Raw genomic sequence first — 19,920 nt, forward strand, 5'->3', positions numbered from 1 at the left:
TGTGCAGAGCCTGTGAGTGTGTGTCCTGGGCTGGAATGCTGGGACCTCCCTCAGGAATGAGCAGTCCTGCAGCCTCAGTGTCTCTGTGGGAAAGGAGGAGCAGTGATGCTTCATACGTCCCTGACCTCCAGAGCTCATAACCCCATAACACTGACTCACCATGAGTTACATGGGACTTCAGCCACAAAGTGGTTCACATTCTTCAGCTCTCTGTTAGTAGGAAACACTGGACACAGTGAAGCTGGAGTGTGTAGTGAGGCACTGTAATCTTTCTATAACTTCTCCATAGTTTCCTGCTCCTAGGTCAGCCTGGAGAACGAGACTGTGGGTAAAACAAAGCTGAACTGCATTAAGGCTTTATAGAGTGTGCAGAGGAGTTCATTTCTGTATAATGCAGAATGCAGAAAGTTAATATTGACTCTTGTGCAGATGTTTTCTGCTTGCATGAAATGAAGAAAGTCAGGTTATGTGATCTGCCACTCTTTTTAATGACACACTTATCATTCCGAACCTGTTGAATTTGATGAAGTACATCTATGGTGTTTTGGCTATTTTAATGTGGTTGCACATTTAATTTGTATCAGATAGAGTTTGTATTCAGTGTTGAATAAATAAGAAATTATTTCAGATAATAATGTGGGCCCGCAGAAATTTCAGCTACTGAATATTTTTGGGGAAAATGGTGAAAAATGACAACTTTTAGTTTTCTGCTGAAAAATGGCAAAACAAACAGTTGTAAATGTTGCAATTTCTTTATATTTACATACTTAATTACTTAGCTGCCTACCTACCTATAGAACAAATGCTTTTCTCTTGTGTCAGTCAGAGGCCCTCTTAAGTTACCACTTTTCTGAGGTTTGATACACCACCTGAAAGGATGACATCCTGGTCAATATGCAGATCACATGCACTTGTATTATTTATTTGTTTTTTGTTATTTTGTTTTGTTATTCTATTAGTTTATTATTTCTAAACTCCCCCACTGCCCTGCACTCATATTGCACTTAACTTTTGTTTTTGTTTTTGCACTTAAATTTGCAGTTTTACTCGCTGACTACAATTCCCGTTCATCAGTAAGGTGAGAACCAGACCCGTTATAGACCCCAAATATTCTCGAATGAATTGAAAAGTGAACTATCCAAATAGTAATAGAAAAGGTTTGTTTTTGTATTGATGACGAAAGTAGCACAAACGCAAGTAGTAGCCCTTACTGGTTAACATTAGTGAACATTATGGTGATTAGGCTACTGTAATCTGGCACAAAATATTGGTCTGTCCCTTAGCGTAATGACTGAAACACAGTCTACTGTTTATTTTATTATACTTTAAAGTGCTATAAGGTAATAACTACTTGGTTTAAGGCTGATTATTTTGTCGACAACATCGTACCACGGAAATTTTCTTTTTCATCCGATGAGCTTGCTATGCCAGATTTACGGAGTGCATCCCATACCTCCAGATACTGAATCCACAGTTTTTTCAGCTTGTCACGACATTGCTCAGTGGTTCTTCGTTATCCACAAGCACGAAGATAGTTGCAAATTTTACCAAATATCTCTGAGTTCTTGTGTGTTGTATCCAGTTGATCCTGTATACTCTCGTCTGCCCAAATTTCCAGTAAACACTGCACCACTGCTGTATACCAAACTGATCCCTTTGCTGCCATGTTTGTTAAATGGAACATGGTCATGTTTAGGGTTCTGTGCTCGACCATGGTTAGCAATCACACAGGATGCGTACAGTGCCTGAGTCCAACTGAATCGTGCCCGAGCCCACCTCTTCAAGCGGGCTAGGGCAAGGTACAGAGCGATCACACTGCTCAAACGATTTGGACTTTAGGGGTCAAACATGCTCGGACACAGTACAGATCGCCTAGTGTGAGTACACCCTTAGTTCAATGCATTAATGATTAATAATATTTATGTGCCTTTTGTGTTAAAACATTAGAATATACAGTAATAAATTGTTAACTATCCCTGAGTTAACTGTGCTCAGTGGCCTTATTTAGTCCATTGGAGGTTCAGCTGAGAAACATTTGAGAAATTTCTGGATTTTTCTTTTTTAAATCACAGTTTCTAGTATTTTTCTTAACAGTAGCACCTGTTGAGGAAGCGAGCAATAATCGAGACAGGATGTGGTGTCATTCTCAAGCCACATAAGATGGAAGTGGTAAGCCACTTCCCTTTTTCTCTTGTTGCATGGGAAATGATGAATATGAAGTGAGACTGGATACTGGGGGGGCGGGGGATGGAGTAGTAGAACTGTTGGCTGAGTGAAGTGTATATAAGTGGTAGGCAGTGCAGACAGAGCCCTGTGACAAATAGGGCCAGAGGGTCAGCCTGTCGCACCATAGTCCTGCTGAGACCCTGCAGCTAAGGCACGTGGCCTCCACAGAGCTTAAGAGAAATGCTATTTTTCTACACTACATTTATTTATTTATTTATTTTTAATTCTTCGTCCCTGCCTCATTCTGTTTCTGATCTTACTGAACGACGACACACCACACACACACACACACATTCTCAGGTGCTTATGTATTTATCTAAATTACTCTCCTGGAGTGCTCTTATCCTCTCTCTTCACCATTTGTATCTTTCATGTGATGTATGCGTCTGGCTCTTTTATGGCATTAGCAGTCAATACCCAGCTTTGACCCTGTGTCCCCCATTTTTTTCTTAATATGTCATCAGACTGATTTATTTATGAGTAGGGTTTGGGGCTGTTTTTTTTCCCCAGAATATTGTAAATAAAGTAAAAGGACCTTTGGCTAGTTGAGGAGTGGAAAATAGTCATGATATCCGCAGACTCTCTCACATACATTATAAAGTAGTTATTCACTGACATTACTTGGAACAAGGAGGAAAATTGCTGATTATGACAACAAGATTACTTTGAAGGGAGGAGCTTAATTTTTTCTGTTCTGCGACAGACATAAATTAAGGCAATAGGGGGATGCTGGATCATGCTAAAGAGCAGAAGGTGCCCTTTGCTGTTGCTGATTCAAAGAAATATTATAAGTGGTTTTAAAAAAGCAAACTCTCAACCCTGATTTCTCTGTGGAAGAGTAGGTCTGGAGATTATGCTTTCTATATGGCTTGGTCCACATTGGTAATATGTGGAATAGGCTGTTGCTCTTAACCTCATGTCTCCTTCTCTGTAGACTGGTGAGAGATCAAGGGAGTGTAGTGTCCTCATGCACAGTGCCCTGTCTCAGTAAACACTACTTTAGAGCAGATAAGAGTTTGAGTCACCTCCCAAGCATGCCACGATCCACGAATCACACACGCCTTAATTGGAAATCTTCAGAATGGCCCTCTTTTCTTTCTCCTCCCTATCTCCTCCCTCTTTCTCTCTTTTGTCCCCATTTTGTCTGCCCCTCCCTCTTTCTTTTATTTCTCCTTCTTCCTCTGTTTGTCTGGTCTTCTCTCTGAGGCACCAGCACTCACTCTGACTTTATGATTCTGACCACTTAGTTTTCTCTTCATTTATCTTTCTGACAATCACGATGCATCTGTAAGTCATTTGTGGGTCCTCTTCCTCTCTTAACTCGCTGCCAATAAAACTGTGTTCCGTGTCTTCCTCCTGCAAGTATGCCCGTGTTTACATGCTCCAGCATGCCTCTGATGCTCATCCTAGTCCTCAGCTTGGCAGATTCTGCCAAATTTGGGAAAGCCTGTCTTCGTGCTGTGTGTGTGGCTGGCTGTGCCAAGGCCAGTAACAGCTTCCTCATTTATTTTTGTCCTTATATTATGAAGTGAGGGACATTTCAGACAAAAATGATATTCAAGTTTCTGTTTCAAACTGCCACACACATGGACCAAAATGACATGTGGCACAAAACATTAAGCCTTTTTCCCCTGTGTGTGTACTGCACGTACATATGCTAGGTGTTATAAGCACCTATCGGCAGGCGCTTGTAGCTGTAATTAAAGTTTAATCCAACTTCAATTTGACCACATTTGCTGCATACCTGGAGTTAAAATATCTTTGTTTTGCTGTACAGATAATTCACACATTTACCGTAACATTGGGGTAAAAACATCACCTCGCCTTCATAGTAGTGAGACAGATGATCATGATACTCTGACAAGGTTAGCCCTATGTCTTTTTGTCTTGCAAAACTGGAAAAATCAATTGCTGAATAGCTTTAAGACTTGCTGCTAATCCAATGGTAATCAAAGAGAAAACACTCAGAACTTGCAGGAAGGCACAGACCTGTTCACCAGTGGGTTTCTCTCAACCACACTAGACACACACCTCTTCTGTTAAGTACTATTGAATAACAGTCAGAAGCCATAGATTGTATTCCAGATTAGTGAGAATTGTTTGTTGTTCAGCAGAACGATGTACATATTGACTGTGATATCTACTGTTGCATCACACAAAATGCTATTCCTGACAAACCATGTTTATTTTGTTATGTTTTGTAAGCTTCCTAACCCCTCTCAGTGTTTTACAGGTGCATTTTTCTGTGTGTTGATAAATGGTGGTGTTGAAACAATAATAAATAAAAAAAGACATTCTGGTCAAATTAATGCAGACCAAGCATTAATTATGATACAGGTTCATCAGTGTATTTAATATACTGCAAAGCATATCACAATGTAAATATTGAAATTGTTATGTTCATATCAGTCAGCTCCTGCATCTAATGTACTGTGTGTCTGAGTGGATCTAACCATCATTGCCTCAAGTGTTTCTCCGTTTGGTCACAGGCTTGCATCTCAGCATGTTGGCTAGTCAGCTTATGCAGGAGGAGAAATAGTTATTTTTAAACCAGTAGAGCGCTTTGCTGTGGCTCACTGATCCTTGACCACACACACACACACACACACACACACACTGACTTCTCCCCCTGACAGTGTCTAGCCACCTGCCCACCTGTGACACCTGATCCTAGGCAGCTCTTCACCACCTGCTTCACTTTGTGTGTTTTATCTCATTGATACAGATGCGCTCATGCACATCCACCCACCAAGTAAACCCTTGATTCCCTTCTGCCGACATGCCCTTTATTCACTGGCTTTCACATCACTAATTATAGGATCAGCTGTGAAAGATCAATCAGCTGTGTTAATTTCTGCAGATAATTTCCATCACCTCAGCACTGCATAATTTAGGGTTTTCCTCTCATGACATTCATAAACTAATTGAATTAGGCATATTAGATACAGAAGGCAATTTGAGGAAGAATGATGTAGAACATGTTGATTCATGAACTGTTTTAAGTCCAAAATTGTACTAGGTTCAGTGTTCAGGGCAGCAGATGAATTAGCGTTTATGTCTTTAGATGATTAGCGATTGTTGTAGAGGCCTGCAGAAACAGCATTGATAAGGGCATGTGTGGGGGAAGGTGGTCAGTCCACTCACTTCTTGTGACCAAATGTCAAAACTTTTAGTCATGACATGAACAGTACGCACATTTTTTGTTTATTGAAGCTGTTATTATCAAGTGATTATTTAAAGTAAATAATATAGTCACCGGATTGTTAGTGGCAACAGGAATGAAATATGCCGCCAGCCAATTCTTTGCCTGTGCATGTTGTTGTTATGGCAGTCTTTAAAAATAAAGTGGCTAATAATTATAATTTTTTCGTACAATAATATCTGTGTAGTTAAACTTGCTAAAACTTTTGCCTTGTAGAAGATGGGGATATTATCAGGAGGTTTATGCACTGTCAGTAGTAAAGAGCTTAAAATATTTATACATTTAATATATATATTGATTACTAGAGGGTCTCTTTTTTTGTGACTGTGCCACTCCATGCCTAGATTGACAGGCTTAAATTAAGGAAATGATTATAAGGCCTCCCATTTATAATATGGATGTCAGAATTTGCAAAGCTTGTATCACAAATCACTAAAAGTTTCATTGTGTGCTGTGAGTAACTTCACCAACCTCAGATATTCTTCATGATTATTCTGTGGGTGATTTGATCAATCAAGCCATTGCTGTGATCCAACTAGCGTAAATCATTTTTGTGCTGGCCTATTTCAAACCATGTCGCATGAAAGATTCACCAGTGTATTTTCAGTGTATAAAGGCATATCACAATTGCATTGTGCATCATATCTTTCACAATTCAGTATTTCATCTTAGTTTGCAGCCCTAGATGAATAGCCAACTCAGATCTTTTCTCAGCATGGTATAGGAGAAATTGTGAGGGGCGTTGCACTTGCAAAAATGATGTATTTCTCAAATGCACCCATGCTATAGCTGTGTTATTGTCTGTTTGGCAAGAGCTGCCACCTGCTGGAGTGCTGAGTTGGAGAGTTGGAGCGTTGGAGAGCTAGACTAAGCCACGGGCTCTAGTGTTTTCATTGCTCATGTAATGAAGAGGCAGTCATTTACTCACTAGCACTGGCCATGCCTACAGACATTGTAATTATTTGTTATATTTGTTGGCTAAAGGATGTCTAATTTCACCATGGTTTTAACTGTAACAGAATGCAGAAATTTGTTTTCAAATTATTATAAATTGGTCCACAACATTATGACTAATTGAGAAATCCTTTGTGAATTATTTGCATGGTAATAGCTAGATAAAGTCTGCCAATAACTGGAGCTTGTGTGCTCTTTCTCTCTGTCTGGATTGTCTGTGAATGTTTCTCATAGTCTCTTAGGGTGGCTCTCCAGTAGCTCTAGCTCTCTGTAAACACTGACTCAAAGAAAGCTGAATGGGGAGGAGGAACAAATAAACAGTCTACAATAAGGTGGAAATTGGAGGCAATCCAAAGTACTGCACAACATCTTGCTTTCCCTGGAATGGCAAACATGGTCAACCACAAGCAAGAGGCGCTCTGACATCTCACTGTCTTTCTCAGAATAATGTGCATCATTGATGCATATTTTGTTTATGCATATTTTGTAGTGTATGTAAATGTTTTTAATGCCGCCAGGTAATCTTGACACAAACTTCTGCTCAGGCTTGCTACTTTTGTTGGAGGTACTTTACTGATTTCTGATCTAGTGTGTTTTATTTTTCAACTTTTGGCAGACAAATTTTGTGTCTTTCTATTATTTCATTTTTTTCTTCAGTTCAAGAAATACTTCCTCTTCTTTTGGTTGGTGTACCCTGGAAAATCTGTGTAATAGTTAGCTTTGAAGTATTTGGACTACACAGAGTGATGGACAAAACAGAGAAGACAGCTCGTTTCCAGGTCTATACAGTCCAAGTTTCAATTTATGCCAAAAGTTTCAGTTTATGGCTTCACAGGCAGTAAGAATTGTCCTACAGGTTTTATTGTTTAAGCTTTTGTAACCTCAAGTCTAAAAGGAATTCCATTTCAGTTCTTCGTCCACTGACGTACACAAGGCTCATGTAGAACTCAGTCATGCAGCTGGAATGTGAATTCCTATCATGGTTTGTTGTGCTGGTGTCCATGGCCTCTTTGTTTTGTGTTATGGGTTCAGGTATGTGTTGTCATTAGAGGGACACTGTGGGTATATATGGTGTTTTCCTGAGTCCTGACCCCAAAGCCGAGGTGAGTTTGAAGAGGCTGAACTAATTGACTGCATGCCTGTTTAACTTGCTCTGGTTTTGCTCAGAGTTTTCACTGTGTCTTTCGGGACCTGATGTTTAATGTTTGGTCTTTCACTAATCCACCAGTTGTATTTGGTTATTGCTGTATTTGTAAATATACAGATTATTGAATATTGTTCTCTCTCATGCAGAGACATCAAGCCAGACAACATTCTGTTGGATATGAATGGACATATTCGGCTAGCTGATTTTGGCTCCTGCCTTAAACTCATGGACGATGGAACGGTAAGGATGTAGTCCCACTGCTAAAACTGCAGGATGTAAGATTTCGGAATGCTGTTGCAAGCTACTTATGGAAGAACATTTCATGGGTTATGCTGCGCCCTTTGTTGCTGTGCAGATTAATCTCACGTAATTTTGAGAGAATTCAGGGTGATGTCCCAAACCACACAATATGCGCAAAATGTCATTGCTTTTTAGGCATACTATCATGCAGTTTGAAATATGGAACATGGTCCAAGTGTTCACGGCAAACACATTATACAATATGCTAGTCAAAACACAGAGCAAAAAATATACGTAAAGAGCGAGCAGACGTCTTGGAAGACGCTTACCCAGTATAACTGAAGTTGAAATACGAAAGATACAGGATGACCATCTTTCATTAGCTTCACACCAAACTTTCTCTTCCTGATTGGTTGTAGTCAAATTTCTTTTGTGCGTAATGCTGGTACTAACAAAACAAAACTGTCCAATTTAACCACAAAGCTCTAAAAAATGATTTTCTTAGCAGAGCATATTAGCAAGGCAAATGTCAAAAATGATTCTTTTTGGAATTTCTCCTGTATGATTGCCTGGCTCAGTCTCTGAAACAGTAATCCCAAAAGAACATGAGTTAGAAAGGCAATTTATTATTAGAAGTATATCTCCATGAAAAATCTTAAAGCATGTAGGAAACACTGGCTGTTTTATGACCCTTAACTAAGATTTACTGTTGTTGTGTGGCACATCACAGACAGCTCAGCAGGATTTTCCTTTGTCCTCCGACAAGACAAGTGTGAGTGTGCGTGTCTTAGCATGCTCACACGTGCGTGCTTAAAGCTGTTCACGTGTGTGTGTGTGTGTGTGTGTGTGTGTGTATGACCACAGTGTATCATTGCAGAGGAATTGGCTAATTTACTTCCTCACTTACACAAATTCTTCCAGCTGCACACATCTGCCACAGGCTTCACTCCCGCCTGCTCTGTTTTCTTATAGCATACAGGGAGCTCCAGTCCAGGGCTCTCTCTCTCTCTCTCTCAACTACCTTTCAGCGCGCAGGTCTGGCTGCTCTTGGAGAGTTTATTTTGTCTTTCAGAAATGTACACACAGTGTGTTTTTCCCTGAAGCCAGGCATGGTTCAGCTGGTTGTGTTCAATGAGAGCATGAACCACTGTGCATCAGCATTTTGCATTATTCCATTTTCAGGACTCCTGCATAAGGAGAGCTATTTCTGAGCACATGGCTTCTTAGACAAAGCTCAGACAGAGCTGATTAACACATCTGATGGTTTTGCCAGCATCTTCTTCTGTGTGTAGGATGAAATAATGGCCTTGTTGAAGGACTGGCAGCAGAAAACTCTCAGCAGACTCCTAGATCCTGCAACACTCACCACTGCTGATGGCTGCAGTAAATGACCCTATCCTTCACCCCATTAAAGGATGCTATAAAATGATGAGGGGGTGATCATGACTATGAAATTGGATTTCATGGCCTATGAAGATGCATTACAGTATTGTCTGTGGCAGAATTATTTCACTATGGCTCAGCAGTCTTTCTGCCTCCATGTAAAGCTGATATCCTCCATCTAGGTGCTGATGGTGTCCTGCATTATCTTTTAGGTGCAGTCCTCTGTGGCAGTTGGCACTCCAGATTACATCTCTCCTGAGATCCTGCAGGCAATGGAGGATGGCAAGGGAAAATATGGCCCTGAGTGTGACTGGTGGTCTCTTGGTGTCTGTATGTATGAAATGTTGTATGGGGAAACCCCCTTCTATGCTGAATCTCTGGTGGAGACTTACGGCAAGATAATGAACCACAAGGTATGGGGTTCTTGTGAGCTTATTTAATTATTTTATGTCATTCAGTAATGCACAATTTAGAATGATCTGCAATCACATGAAAAGTCCATAAATAAATAATCATGTCATTGTCTTATCAGGTTGCTTTATAGTCTATTCATAAATAACCACTGTATTAAATCTTGGCCTTAAATAGGAGCGGTTCCAGTTTCCTGCCAATATCACAGAGGTGTCTGAGAATGCCAAAGACCTAATTCGCAGGCTCATCTGTAGCAGGGAGCACCGGCTAGGCCAGAATGGCATCCAGGACTTCAAGCAACATCCTTTCTTTTCTGGCATTGACTGGGACAACATCCGAAACTGTGATGCTCCATACATTCCTGAAGTCAGCAGCCCTTCAGACACTTCCAACTTTGACGTGGAGGATGACTGCCTCAAAAACACAGTGCGAAGTGTTACATTTTTCATTGCAGTCTAGTGTTTATGTCTATTTAGCATGAATAGTAGTAATTGAGTCGTGATTAATCGAAGTGAGTCATTTTAAGATGTTGCTAAGTTAAGTGTTTTGCTGATCAGTCTGGTTCATTGTGTCCAATTTATTTATTTTTTTCCAGGAGACAATGCCTCCTCCCTCTATAACAGCCTTCTCTGGACATCATCTTCCATTTGTAGGCTTTACTTACACTAGTCAGTGGTAAGCTTAACAATTAACATTCTTTATATTCTCATTTCTGCAGAGACATTCACTCTTGTGGAAGGAGACTTTTTCAAAATTGAATTCTGACTGTGAGAAATGATGCTTGATTAATTATGTGGTTTATGTAGCTGGTTGTGTATGCTTAGCAAGCCAGATTATTGTGGAAAGTTACTGTTTAACCCAACTGAGGCATTAAACCGACCACTTTATGTCCATGTACAGCTGCAAAACAGCTCTCACTGGTTTGCTTATTTTATCCTTTGTCCTGCTCAGGTTTAGGTTTTGCCTGGGACGTAGTATGCCTGACAAAAAATAAGTTGCCTTTTTTGTGGTCAGTCAAAATTGTACACATTAATTTATGGAAATAAAATCGTTGTTGATGTAATGCTAGTAAGTGAGCGCAGATCTCTGAGAAAGGTTCTACACAAAGGCAATACACACACAGAAGATAAAAGGATAAGAAAAGATAACAAAAGATAAAAAGATAAGAAAAGATAAAAGATAAAAACTCAATCATGACTTAATTTTCTAGGGAACAATGGAGTGTCTCAAAAAAAAAAAAAAAAAAAGATACCTCTGTTGTAAATATACAAATTCACTTCTTACAGAAGTGACACAATAGTCTCTAATACTATAACCTCTTTGTAGAGGGCTGTTTGATTTTCTTTTTTTTTTTTTTTTTTCCCTGCTACTTGACTTGGTAGTTAATGTAGTTGATGATACAGAAAAACTACCATTCTGCTGGCATTATTCAACAAAATCATTATTTATGATAAGAAGAAAATAGTTTTCTTTCTTTACAGTTGTATTGTTAATTTTTCCGCACCTTTGTCCTTGCCACCTGTGTTACTATTTTTTAGTAATTCTTGCTCGCATGTCCATGGGCACTATGCTGCTAATGATTGGTTGCTCACAGTGAGGATAATTCACTGATTGTATGATGTACAGTATTTACTTAATGCAAGTGAAAAAATTGATAGACTTACAAAATCTTGTATTCTGCCATACCACTGAGGCTGAGAGAAGTCATACTGTATATAATTGGATAGCACTAAATAGGAATACAATTGAAACCAGCAAGACATGAAACAAAATGGAGACAGTTTGCTTGTTTGGGTTTATCCTCTGGCCTCTGTCCATCAGCCCTCTATCTGACCGTGGGTGTCTGCATGAGTTGGTGGCACCTGTGCAGATGGACGTGTGTGTACAGCGTAGCTTGGAGGAGAGCCTAGCTACTGAGGCATACGAGAGGAGGCTCCGCCGTCTGGAGCAGGAAAAATTGGAGCTCAGCCGCAAACTGCAGGGTCAGTCTCTTACAAACTAATCACATAATCTGAGGCATGCTGAATGTTCTAATTATTTATTGACTGTTTTATTAAGCATGTCTAACTGTAGTTTCAGTGAAGTGTACTTTAGCAATTTTATCCCTAGCTCATTCATATTTGCCCTGTTTTTTTTTTTTTTTTTTTTTTTTTTTTAAAAAGAGTCCACTCAGACTGTGCAAGCTCTGCAGCATGCTGGAGATGCTCCTGGCTCTGCTAACAGGGAGTTTGAGATCCGAGGCCTGAAAGAGGAGATTGAGACTCTAAAGAAGCAGATAGCAGGTAACTAAATGTTCCTGTAACATTGGTTATGCCACCTAGTATATTCTTCATGCTATCATTCCTGCCCCTTTAAATGTGCGCCTTTGCATGTTTTTGACTGGTTTGCCACTTTTTCCTGGTTTGTCACTCCTCAGACTCTGGTCAGTTGGAGCAGAAGTTGGAACAGGCCAGTGCAACCCGAAAAGATCTGGAGGAGTCCACCAAACACGTCTGCTCTCTAGAGAAACAAATAAAAACCATGAAGCAGGAGAAGGAGGACATGCAAAAGGTACAGGTTCATGAACAGCCCCTTTTCTGCCCCTTACTCCTAAGTTACTATAAGCGGACTAGGTTTCAGTGCACTGGGCTTCTTTCAGCTCGAAAAGCTGAGAATCTTTGTTGGCCCTTCTTAGGCCTGTCTTTTTTACCAGTACACTGGAGTTTCATTCCGCTGGCGGAATGGCAATCGACTTCTCCGACATTTTCAATCAGTATAACGAATGAATTATTTTATCGCCGCAAGTATGTTGTAATAGTCAGAATACCGTTGGCTTTCTTTGTGTAAAGTGTTGTGACTCTGTGTTTAGCTGCTTGTGAGCAGGATGATGGAAAAGGGGAGTGGTGTGAGCCCCCTGTTGGGCAAGCAAGTCACACTTCTCCACTGTAACATTGATACAGAGATAAAACAGACAGCACAACTAAAGCTTTTATGATTGTAAAACACTGTACACAACTGCCACAATAAAATTACAACATTTAAACACAATATCAGACTTTTATAAATGTAAACTTCCGGTTTTATAAATCATGCACATTTCCATTGTTATATAGTCCATCAGTGCTATTGAAGAAGAAAAAAAAAATGCAAAGTTCCACATTTAGTCAGAGATGTCATCTTTGAAATGCATTAAGGGTTTGAAATTTAGTAATTAGCCATACATTGTAGATACCTTGGCTATGCTGAACAAACCCTGGTATAAATTTTAATAGGTCAGTCTTACTTGATTGACATCCATGTGGATCAATTGTAGAAACTTTTAGCTTTCAAACAAGACCTCACTTGCCAAGATTAACCATTCAGAGACAGAGCAACAAAATTGTGTATTCTCCCCCAACCCCCACTTTTACGCACGCACCTATTGGTTCGGAGCTGTCGATATGCTGGCAGTCAGCAGGTACAGGCCAATCAACTTGTAGCACCAGACTGGTTTGTTGTGCAAGCAACCCTGATGGCTGTTCAGGCCTGGTTGTCCTCCCCCCAAAAGTTAAGTATTGGCATTGGCATTTTTTAGTCTCTACAGCGTTTGCTTCCTCTAATAGTTTACTCTTGGTTTTCGCTCAGCGCGCAATTTATTAACGTCTTAGAGCGATGGCGAGTTTGAGGGTTTTTAGGAGGAAGCCAACATGGACTGAGCTGAGGAGCAAGCATTCCAGCAAGGACTGAACTCGCTTCTTGAAATGTATGTAAGCTGTGTTGCTTTCTATTTTTAGCTTTTGCTTGTATGTTATTTTTTTGCAGGTAGTATGGAAATATATATTTTTTTTTCCTGTGGCATGGCACTCCATTTTTGCAAGTAACATGGCAGGACATTTTTTCACATGTACCATGGCACTGCAGTTTTTTCAGATGTGGTATGGCACTGCATTTTTTCCACATGGAGCATGGAAATGTTTTATGTCTTGCTGTTCGTGTAGTAATAAACAACAGCAAATGCACCAACATGGGCTTTTTGATAGCTAAATATAATTATTATAGAATTATTATTATATAAATATAATAGCCAATTTATCATTTACTAAAGGGGATTTTGGGTACTTTATTGTACTTTGCAGTAGAAATAGAAGAAGAAAATGCTCCTGATCCACCTCAGACTTCTTTTGAGGCTTCCTCCCCAACACCCACATGGAGCTTTCCATTGCAAAACTCACAGATCCAACTACCTCTCCCCTAGAGAAGCCAGAGAAGAGGCAGCACTTGTGTCAACCATTTGAGCCGTTAGGAAAGCCAGTGCTCCTGCGCCTGCAGCACAACCTGAACAGGACAGGTGGCTCAGTATTAACGAGGATGACTTTTCTCCTGCCCACACTCCTGGAGTACAGCTTGATAGCCACCAGCAGCACATGAGCTGTCCCAGTTGTTTTTTGATAAAGTCACAGTCAAGAGTCTCTGCAACAACACAAACCTGTATGCAGAGTACAGGCAGAAGAAGGGCATGTAGACAAATGGAGTCCTGTTAACTAGCCTGAAGATGCACAAATGCACAAAGGCCTAGTCTTTTACTGTGACCTACTAAAGGCTTGTAAAGCCATCTAGCATTTGAGATTTGTGGAGAAAGGATAAACTCCATACTTTACTATTTCCATCCTCTGTCATGGCAGGCTACAGATTTGAGGCCATATTCTGGAACCTGCACATGAGCAGTGTAAACAATAAACAGCAGAATGACCGGCTAAAAGGCACCACTGGTTGTGATTGGCTCTTTCGTGTGAAGCACCTCAGGAAGCAGCTCTTAGTGACATGCAGGGCATTCTACCAGCCTCAGCAGAACCTGGCCATTGATGAAAGAATGGTAGTCACAAGGTCTAGAATTATGGATTTTGGGAGTGATGAAGCCACAAGTTCAGAGTGTCTGAGCTAGGGGAGGCTTCAGCTGGCAGTGAAGTGTCACACGTGGTAGACAAGAGGCCATGCTATCCAGTGACTACTGTAGATACCTCAACCTCTGCCAAAAGACAAAGCCCTAGCTGGGAGAAAACATTGTGTACTCTGCCTTCAAAGTTAGAAGTACAGCAAGACTGTTTACAAATGCAGGTCCTGCGATGTGTCCTTGTGTACTAGTGGACCGTCTTTGTTTCACTGAGTGGTGGTGATGTCAAGGACAACCAAGCTCAGTGACTAGACTCTGACTCTTGAATTTTTTTTTATTCAGGTTTTTTTTTTTTTGCACTGTTCTTCATGTTTTGTGTTTAATAGTTTATATTTTGCACTTACATATTTGTTGTAAATAGTTATATTGCCTCTTAAAATCCAACCCCACGTCCATGTCATAGGAGATGGGAACAGCACCTTCTGCATGCCTATATTACATATGTGGCAGTGCTAACAGGGCTCTGGTGGTGATTTCAATAAAGGCTAAATGAGATGATTAAGTTTCAAACTTATTATTTGTGAAATTGGACATTTTGTAACTAAGAGTTTCATGCTACTGCCAGTGGTTATTTTATTATGTGCCATTTGAAGGCTTTTTTTTTTTTTGTGTCATTTGTTGGAGGTTTGTGCCATATGGACATGTTCTTCCGTGCCATTTTTTAGCAATGCTTGCTATTTCTAGAAGCTGTGTGCTATTTTTGGAGGCTTTGCGTCATTTTTAGAGGCTTTGTGCCATTTGGAGATGTTTTTGCCTCTGTTTGGATAACCTTACACAGAATTTTAGTGGTTGAAGGTAACTACTTCAAATTTTTTATGCTTAGGGCCAAGCACTTGGTGCATCTCAGAGAGCAGGAATTTACTTTGAAGGTATAAAGATTTGTGTGAAAAACCCAACCATTTTGTTTTTTTTGGAACTTTTCTCTAAATATATTGCCCCTAGTTTGTTAGGGAAAAACAGAAATACTTATGAACTGCAAATTCTTAAAGCCCTGAGTGTCCGCTTTCATTTGAGCCATTAACCACTACTGTGGAGTTTGACATGACAAATAAATTCAATGCTGAACATGGGCACCCCCAAAACAGGCGAAAATCAATTTTTTTGGCTTTAATTGTGATATAACTTGTTGCTAGAGCTGTATCTCCTGCCTAACCTCGAGCTGGTGTTTTGTGTAGGAGCTGACTGAGGCTGCAGAGAAGCTGAAGGCTCAGGGGAAGGAGCTGAAGGAGGCGGACAGCCAGAGAAAGCTAGCTATGCACGAGTTCTCGGAGATGAGTGAGCGATTGACAGAGCTGCGCTCTCATAAACAGCGCCTCTCTCGCCAACTACGAGACAAAGAGGAGGAGATGGATGCACTCAACCAGAAGCTGGAGGCCCTGAGGCTGGATTTGCGCAAAGCAGAAAGGACAAGAAAAGAGGTGGGCAGAGCTCTGAGACTGTGACACCCCAGTATTTATCAGATCTGTCAAAAAAGTAATGAGGCTTGCTTGTGGATTTATGTATTTGCTTTAGATGGAAGCCCAGGCCGAGGAGCGTGCTTTGGAAGCCCAGAAAGAGAAGAAGCTGAGGGATCGCAGTGAACAGTACAGCAGACAGCTGGAGGAGGAATTGACGGCAGTGAAGGTTTATAAAACTTACTTGTTTGCGCATACTTGCATCCACTAATCAATATTACCTAAAGGAATGCTCCTTCAGTCTAATCTCTATGTACCAAATCTATTTGTGCAGTTATCTTAAACAGAAATTTAAGCATGTTTCCCTGTACTAAGAAAATAACAGAAAGCTGGATTTAGAACCTCCCTTATAATGGAAGTATAAGGGCAGTTAATAAACATCTGCAGTCCAATGAACAATTATGCTGGAGATTTTTGTAGAATGCCTTCAATAATGTGCAAATTACAGTTTACATGGGTATAATATGTCCTTTTTAGAGATGGGACTTTTTTTAGTCAGTTAGTATTTAAAAGCTGCTTTAATAGCCCTCAGGCTTACATCACAAGTGGGTTTCACTTACTTACTTACATGGGTTTCTGTTTATTTATTTATTTTTTAGTTAAGGGAAATTTGTCAAAATTATTGCTTATCTACCACATTTGTAGAATATAGACATTAGGCTGAAAAAAACTGGAGTGTTTTCTTGACTGAGAACTGGGTGTCTAATTTGTGCTTTGTGTTTTGGAATAGCAAAAGCAGGCTGGTCGCTCCCCAGCTACCGGAGCCCCTGAACAGCACCAGGAGCTCACTAAGCTGCGGGCTGATCTGGAGAAGAAGACGGTATTTTATGAGGAGGAGCTGTCTCGCCGCAATGTCCAACATGCCAATGAGCTGAAAAGCCTGAAAAAGGAGCTCCGTGATGCTGATGCACAACATCTTTCTTTAAACAAAGAAATAATGATGTTAAAAGACAAGCTGGAGAAGACCCGCAGAGAAAGGTACAGCATGTTGTCAAAATGTGCACATTTATTTGTTATTTTTCTGTGTATTTTGTGATTGATGCAGTCAAAGATGTTTTCCTTATAGAAACAATTAGTGTGCTTAAAGGGTTAATAAATGTTATCTCCTCACCCCCACAGTCAGAGCGAACGAGAGGAGTTTGAGACGGACTACAAACAAAAGTATGAGAGGGAAAGAGTGCTGCTGATGGAAGAGAACAAGAAACTCTCCAGCGAATTAGATAACGTGAGCATTCTGCTTTTGTCTGTCTGCCCCATTGTTGTTCTTTCTGTCTTACAAATACACACAGACACATACTCACACCTATCTCATCTTACTTCCTGTACATCTAGCTCATATTACCCAAGTTTAAATTCAGGACTTTATGTTCTCTTTTCATGGTTATGTTGAACAAGGGTGAGATCAGAAGTGTGACTGGTTTTAGTGCTAGACTGTTGAGGGCAGCCAGATAATCAAAAGTGTTCTTGAGCATCATGCCATTTTCTAGACGTTCCAGGCAGGCAAAGCGCCTACTGGGACACATGGAAAGCTTTACAGACAGCCTGTATACTCAGACAGGACATTCTGGCATCAGGAAGTTTGGCTGCTTTAGCAACAAAAGACCAAAGGCTTTGAGAGAGCTAGAGCAGAATGTCTTGCCTTATAAGTTCCCACAAATGGTGTCCCCTTACCCCAGCAATGGTTGTATGTCTTATCACAGGTTTTCTCAAATCAAACAGCCTGGTTCACTACAGCAGGCCTCCCAGAAAAACAGAATGTAGTCTTGGTCCATGTTGATCTGGGAAGTAAAAAAAAAAATACAATTGAGATGCATTATGCTTCTTTGGAAAAGCTGACATTTTGAGTTTCCGTGGTTTTGTAATATACAGAAATTATCCAACCTTTTTGAAACTTTAAAAAACATTAGTGGAGCTCTTGGTTGAATAAGGCAAGAACAGCACCCCTTTGTGAAGATATACTTTCGATGCTTTGAACTAAATATGTGCAGCTGTCAGAATGTTCTTGGAAAGTCAGTCAGTAGCATCCGGCATTTGTAAGCAGAAAGAACACAAATATGAAAAGTGGAATTTGAGAAACATGAGCAGCCTGCTCTCACTGCAGGGGTTTGTTGCTCCTGTCGTAGTGCACTGAATACATGAAATGTTTGAAATAATCAGTCCATAATCTCAGTGTGGTTGGATGCTTCACTGGCACTTGAAATAAACACAGAATCCTCTAAATTCCTACGTCAGCAAACCAACATGTTTACAACAGATAGGCAGAGCTGTGTCTGCACAGATTGGGTCATGTTTATAAATGAACCCACTGCTGGTAGAGGGGGCTTAGGGGAGCAGCTGTGCAGAATATCAGTGACAATGAGGTTTTGTATACTGCTGTGCTCACCTTACGCCCTCTGTGACACTGCTTATATTAACATTTTATTATTCTCTTATGGGAGGTATTCTTCTCTGAGCAGGTTGTGTTGTGGATTATTTACTGTATGCAGGAACTCTGACTGATAGGGCATGGATTTACTAATTGAGTCCTAGTGGTCCACATGGGGTTTAAACTAAATTTATGAGGCCGTTTAGTAGATGTAATAGAAACCAGACAGTAGTCAAATGCTCTCCCAGTTGTGTGTGCATATTCACATTCATTACTCTGGGACTGTGTGTTTTTTGGGCAGTTTTTTAATTCTTTCATTGTATGTACACACACATCCTGGTATTAAACAAAGTTAGTGTGCACAACAGACCTGCCAGCCTTTCCGCTTTTTCCATAGGCGTGATGCATTTTGAGATAAGAGTGCGCTAGTATGAGTTGTCTCTCAAAAATGCAGCAAAAGTGCAGGTTTCTTTTTTTCCCCTAATAAAAGTGGCAGATGTGCCAATCAACGAAGGAATGTGGAATGACTGATAGTTGCATAGGTTTGAAGTCTGACACCCCCAGGAAGCCCCACCTTCCCTCCCCTATCTCACATTAGTAGTCTCTCTTCTCAACTTTGTTTTTCATTAATGTGTAATAAAATCTGTCAGAACATAATATGTATACACAAAATGGAACTGAGCCTGGTTGCTCTTGAAAGGTTTGGCATGTCTTTCTGTTTTTTTCTGGTTTGCAAATGTATCAATAATATGTTGGGAAACACTGGTTATCATTGGTCGCCATAGTTCTAACAATTCACTAAATTTTAAATATGAATTATTATTTGAATAACCCTTATGGGATGGGCAATGTCGTAAAAAAAAGAATTGTAGTACTCCAGGACAAATATAATATAATATTTATGTTTACTAAAAAAAATTGTAGCAATACAGTGCCTTTAAAAAAAAAATACATATATATATAATATACACACAGACACAATATATGAAACTTAGTTTATATATAAACTCTTAAAAAAAAATCCCTTTTTCAGGATACTGTATTTAGTGATAATTTTGTAAAATCCAAATAAACTTTACAGATCTTTATTGGAGAGTGTTTAAAAAATGTTTTCCATGTTTGTTCAATGACCCATAAATTAATGCATATGCACCTGTGGAATGGTCCCTAAGACACTAACAGTTTACAGATGGTAGGCAATTAAGGTCACAGTTACAATAACTTAGGACACTAAAGAGACCTTTCTACTGACTCTCTGAAAAACACCAGAAGAAATATGCCTAGGGTGCCTGTTCACCTGTGAATGTGCCATAGTGATACTGCAGGGAGGCATGAGGACTACAGATGTGGCCAGGGCAATAAACTGCAATGTGAGATGTGTAAGACAGTGCTACAAGGAGACAGGAAGGACAGCTGATTGTCCTCGCAGTGGCAGACCGCGTGTAACAACACCTGCACAGGATCAGTTCATCCGAGCATCACACCCGCGGTGCGATGCAAGCAGCAACAACTGCCTGAGTTACATCAGGAACGCACAATCCCTCCATCAATGCTCAGACTGTCTGCAATAGGCTGAGAGAGGCTGGACTGAGGGCTCGTAGGCCTGTTGTAAGGCAGGTCATAGCAAGA

At 40.2% G+C, this 19,920-nt stretch overlaps 1 protein-coding gene across 6 annotated transcripts in view; it reads left to right on the plus strand.

Annotated features, from left to right (window-relative positions):
• Positions 1-19,920, plus strand: part of cdc42bpaa (CDC42 binding protein kinase alpha (DMPK-like) a) — a 59,190-nt gene that overhangs the window by 19,563 nt on the left and 19,707 nt on the right. For 3 of the 6 annotated variants that reach the window (XM_053237814.1, XM_053237815.1, XM_026934470.3), the window contains exons 6-17: positions 7,676-7,769; positions 8,500-8,541; positions 9,365-9,565; positions 9,741-9,989; positions 10,159-10,238; positions 11,385-11,545; positions 11,726-11,845; positions 11,980-12,113; positions 15,648-15,890; positions 15,985-16,095; positions 16,657-16,904; positions 17,046-17,151. In XM_053237814.1, the coding sequence (XP_053093789.1) occupies positions 7,676-7,769; positions 8,500-8,541; positions 9,365-9,565; positions 9,741-9,989; positions 10,159-10,238; positions 11,385-11,545; positions 11,726-11,845; positions 11,980-12,113; positions 15,648-15,890; positions 15,985-16,095; positions 16,657-16,904; positions 17,046-17,151 (1,789 nt within the window). The remainder of the gene's footprint in view (positions 1-7,675; positions 7,770-8,499; positions 8,542-9,364; positions 9,566-9,740; positions 9,990-10,158; positions 10,239-11,384; positions 11,546-11,725; positions 11,846-11,979; positions 12,114-15,647; positions 15,891-15,984; positions 16,096-16,656; positions 16,905-17,045; positions 17,152-19,920) is intronic. The other 3 variants (XM_053237816.1, XM_026934469.3, XM_026934472.3) reach the window with 1 other exon arrangement.

The sequence above is a fragment of the Pangasianodon hypophthalmus genome, chromosome 10 (genome assembly GCF_027358585.1).
Source record: "Pangasianodon hypophthalmus isolate fPanHyp1 chromosome 10, fPanHyp1.pri, whole genome shotgun sequence".
Lineage (NCBI taxonomy): Eukaryota > Metazoa > Chordata > Actinopteri > Siluriformes > Pangasiidae > Pangasianodon > Pangasianodon hypophthalmus.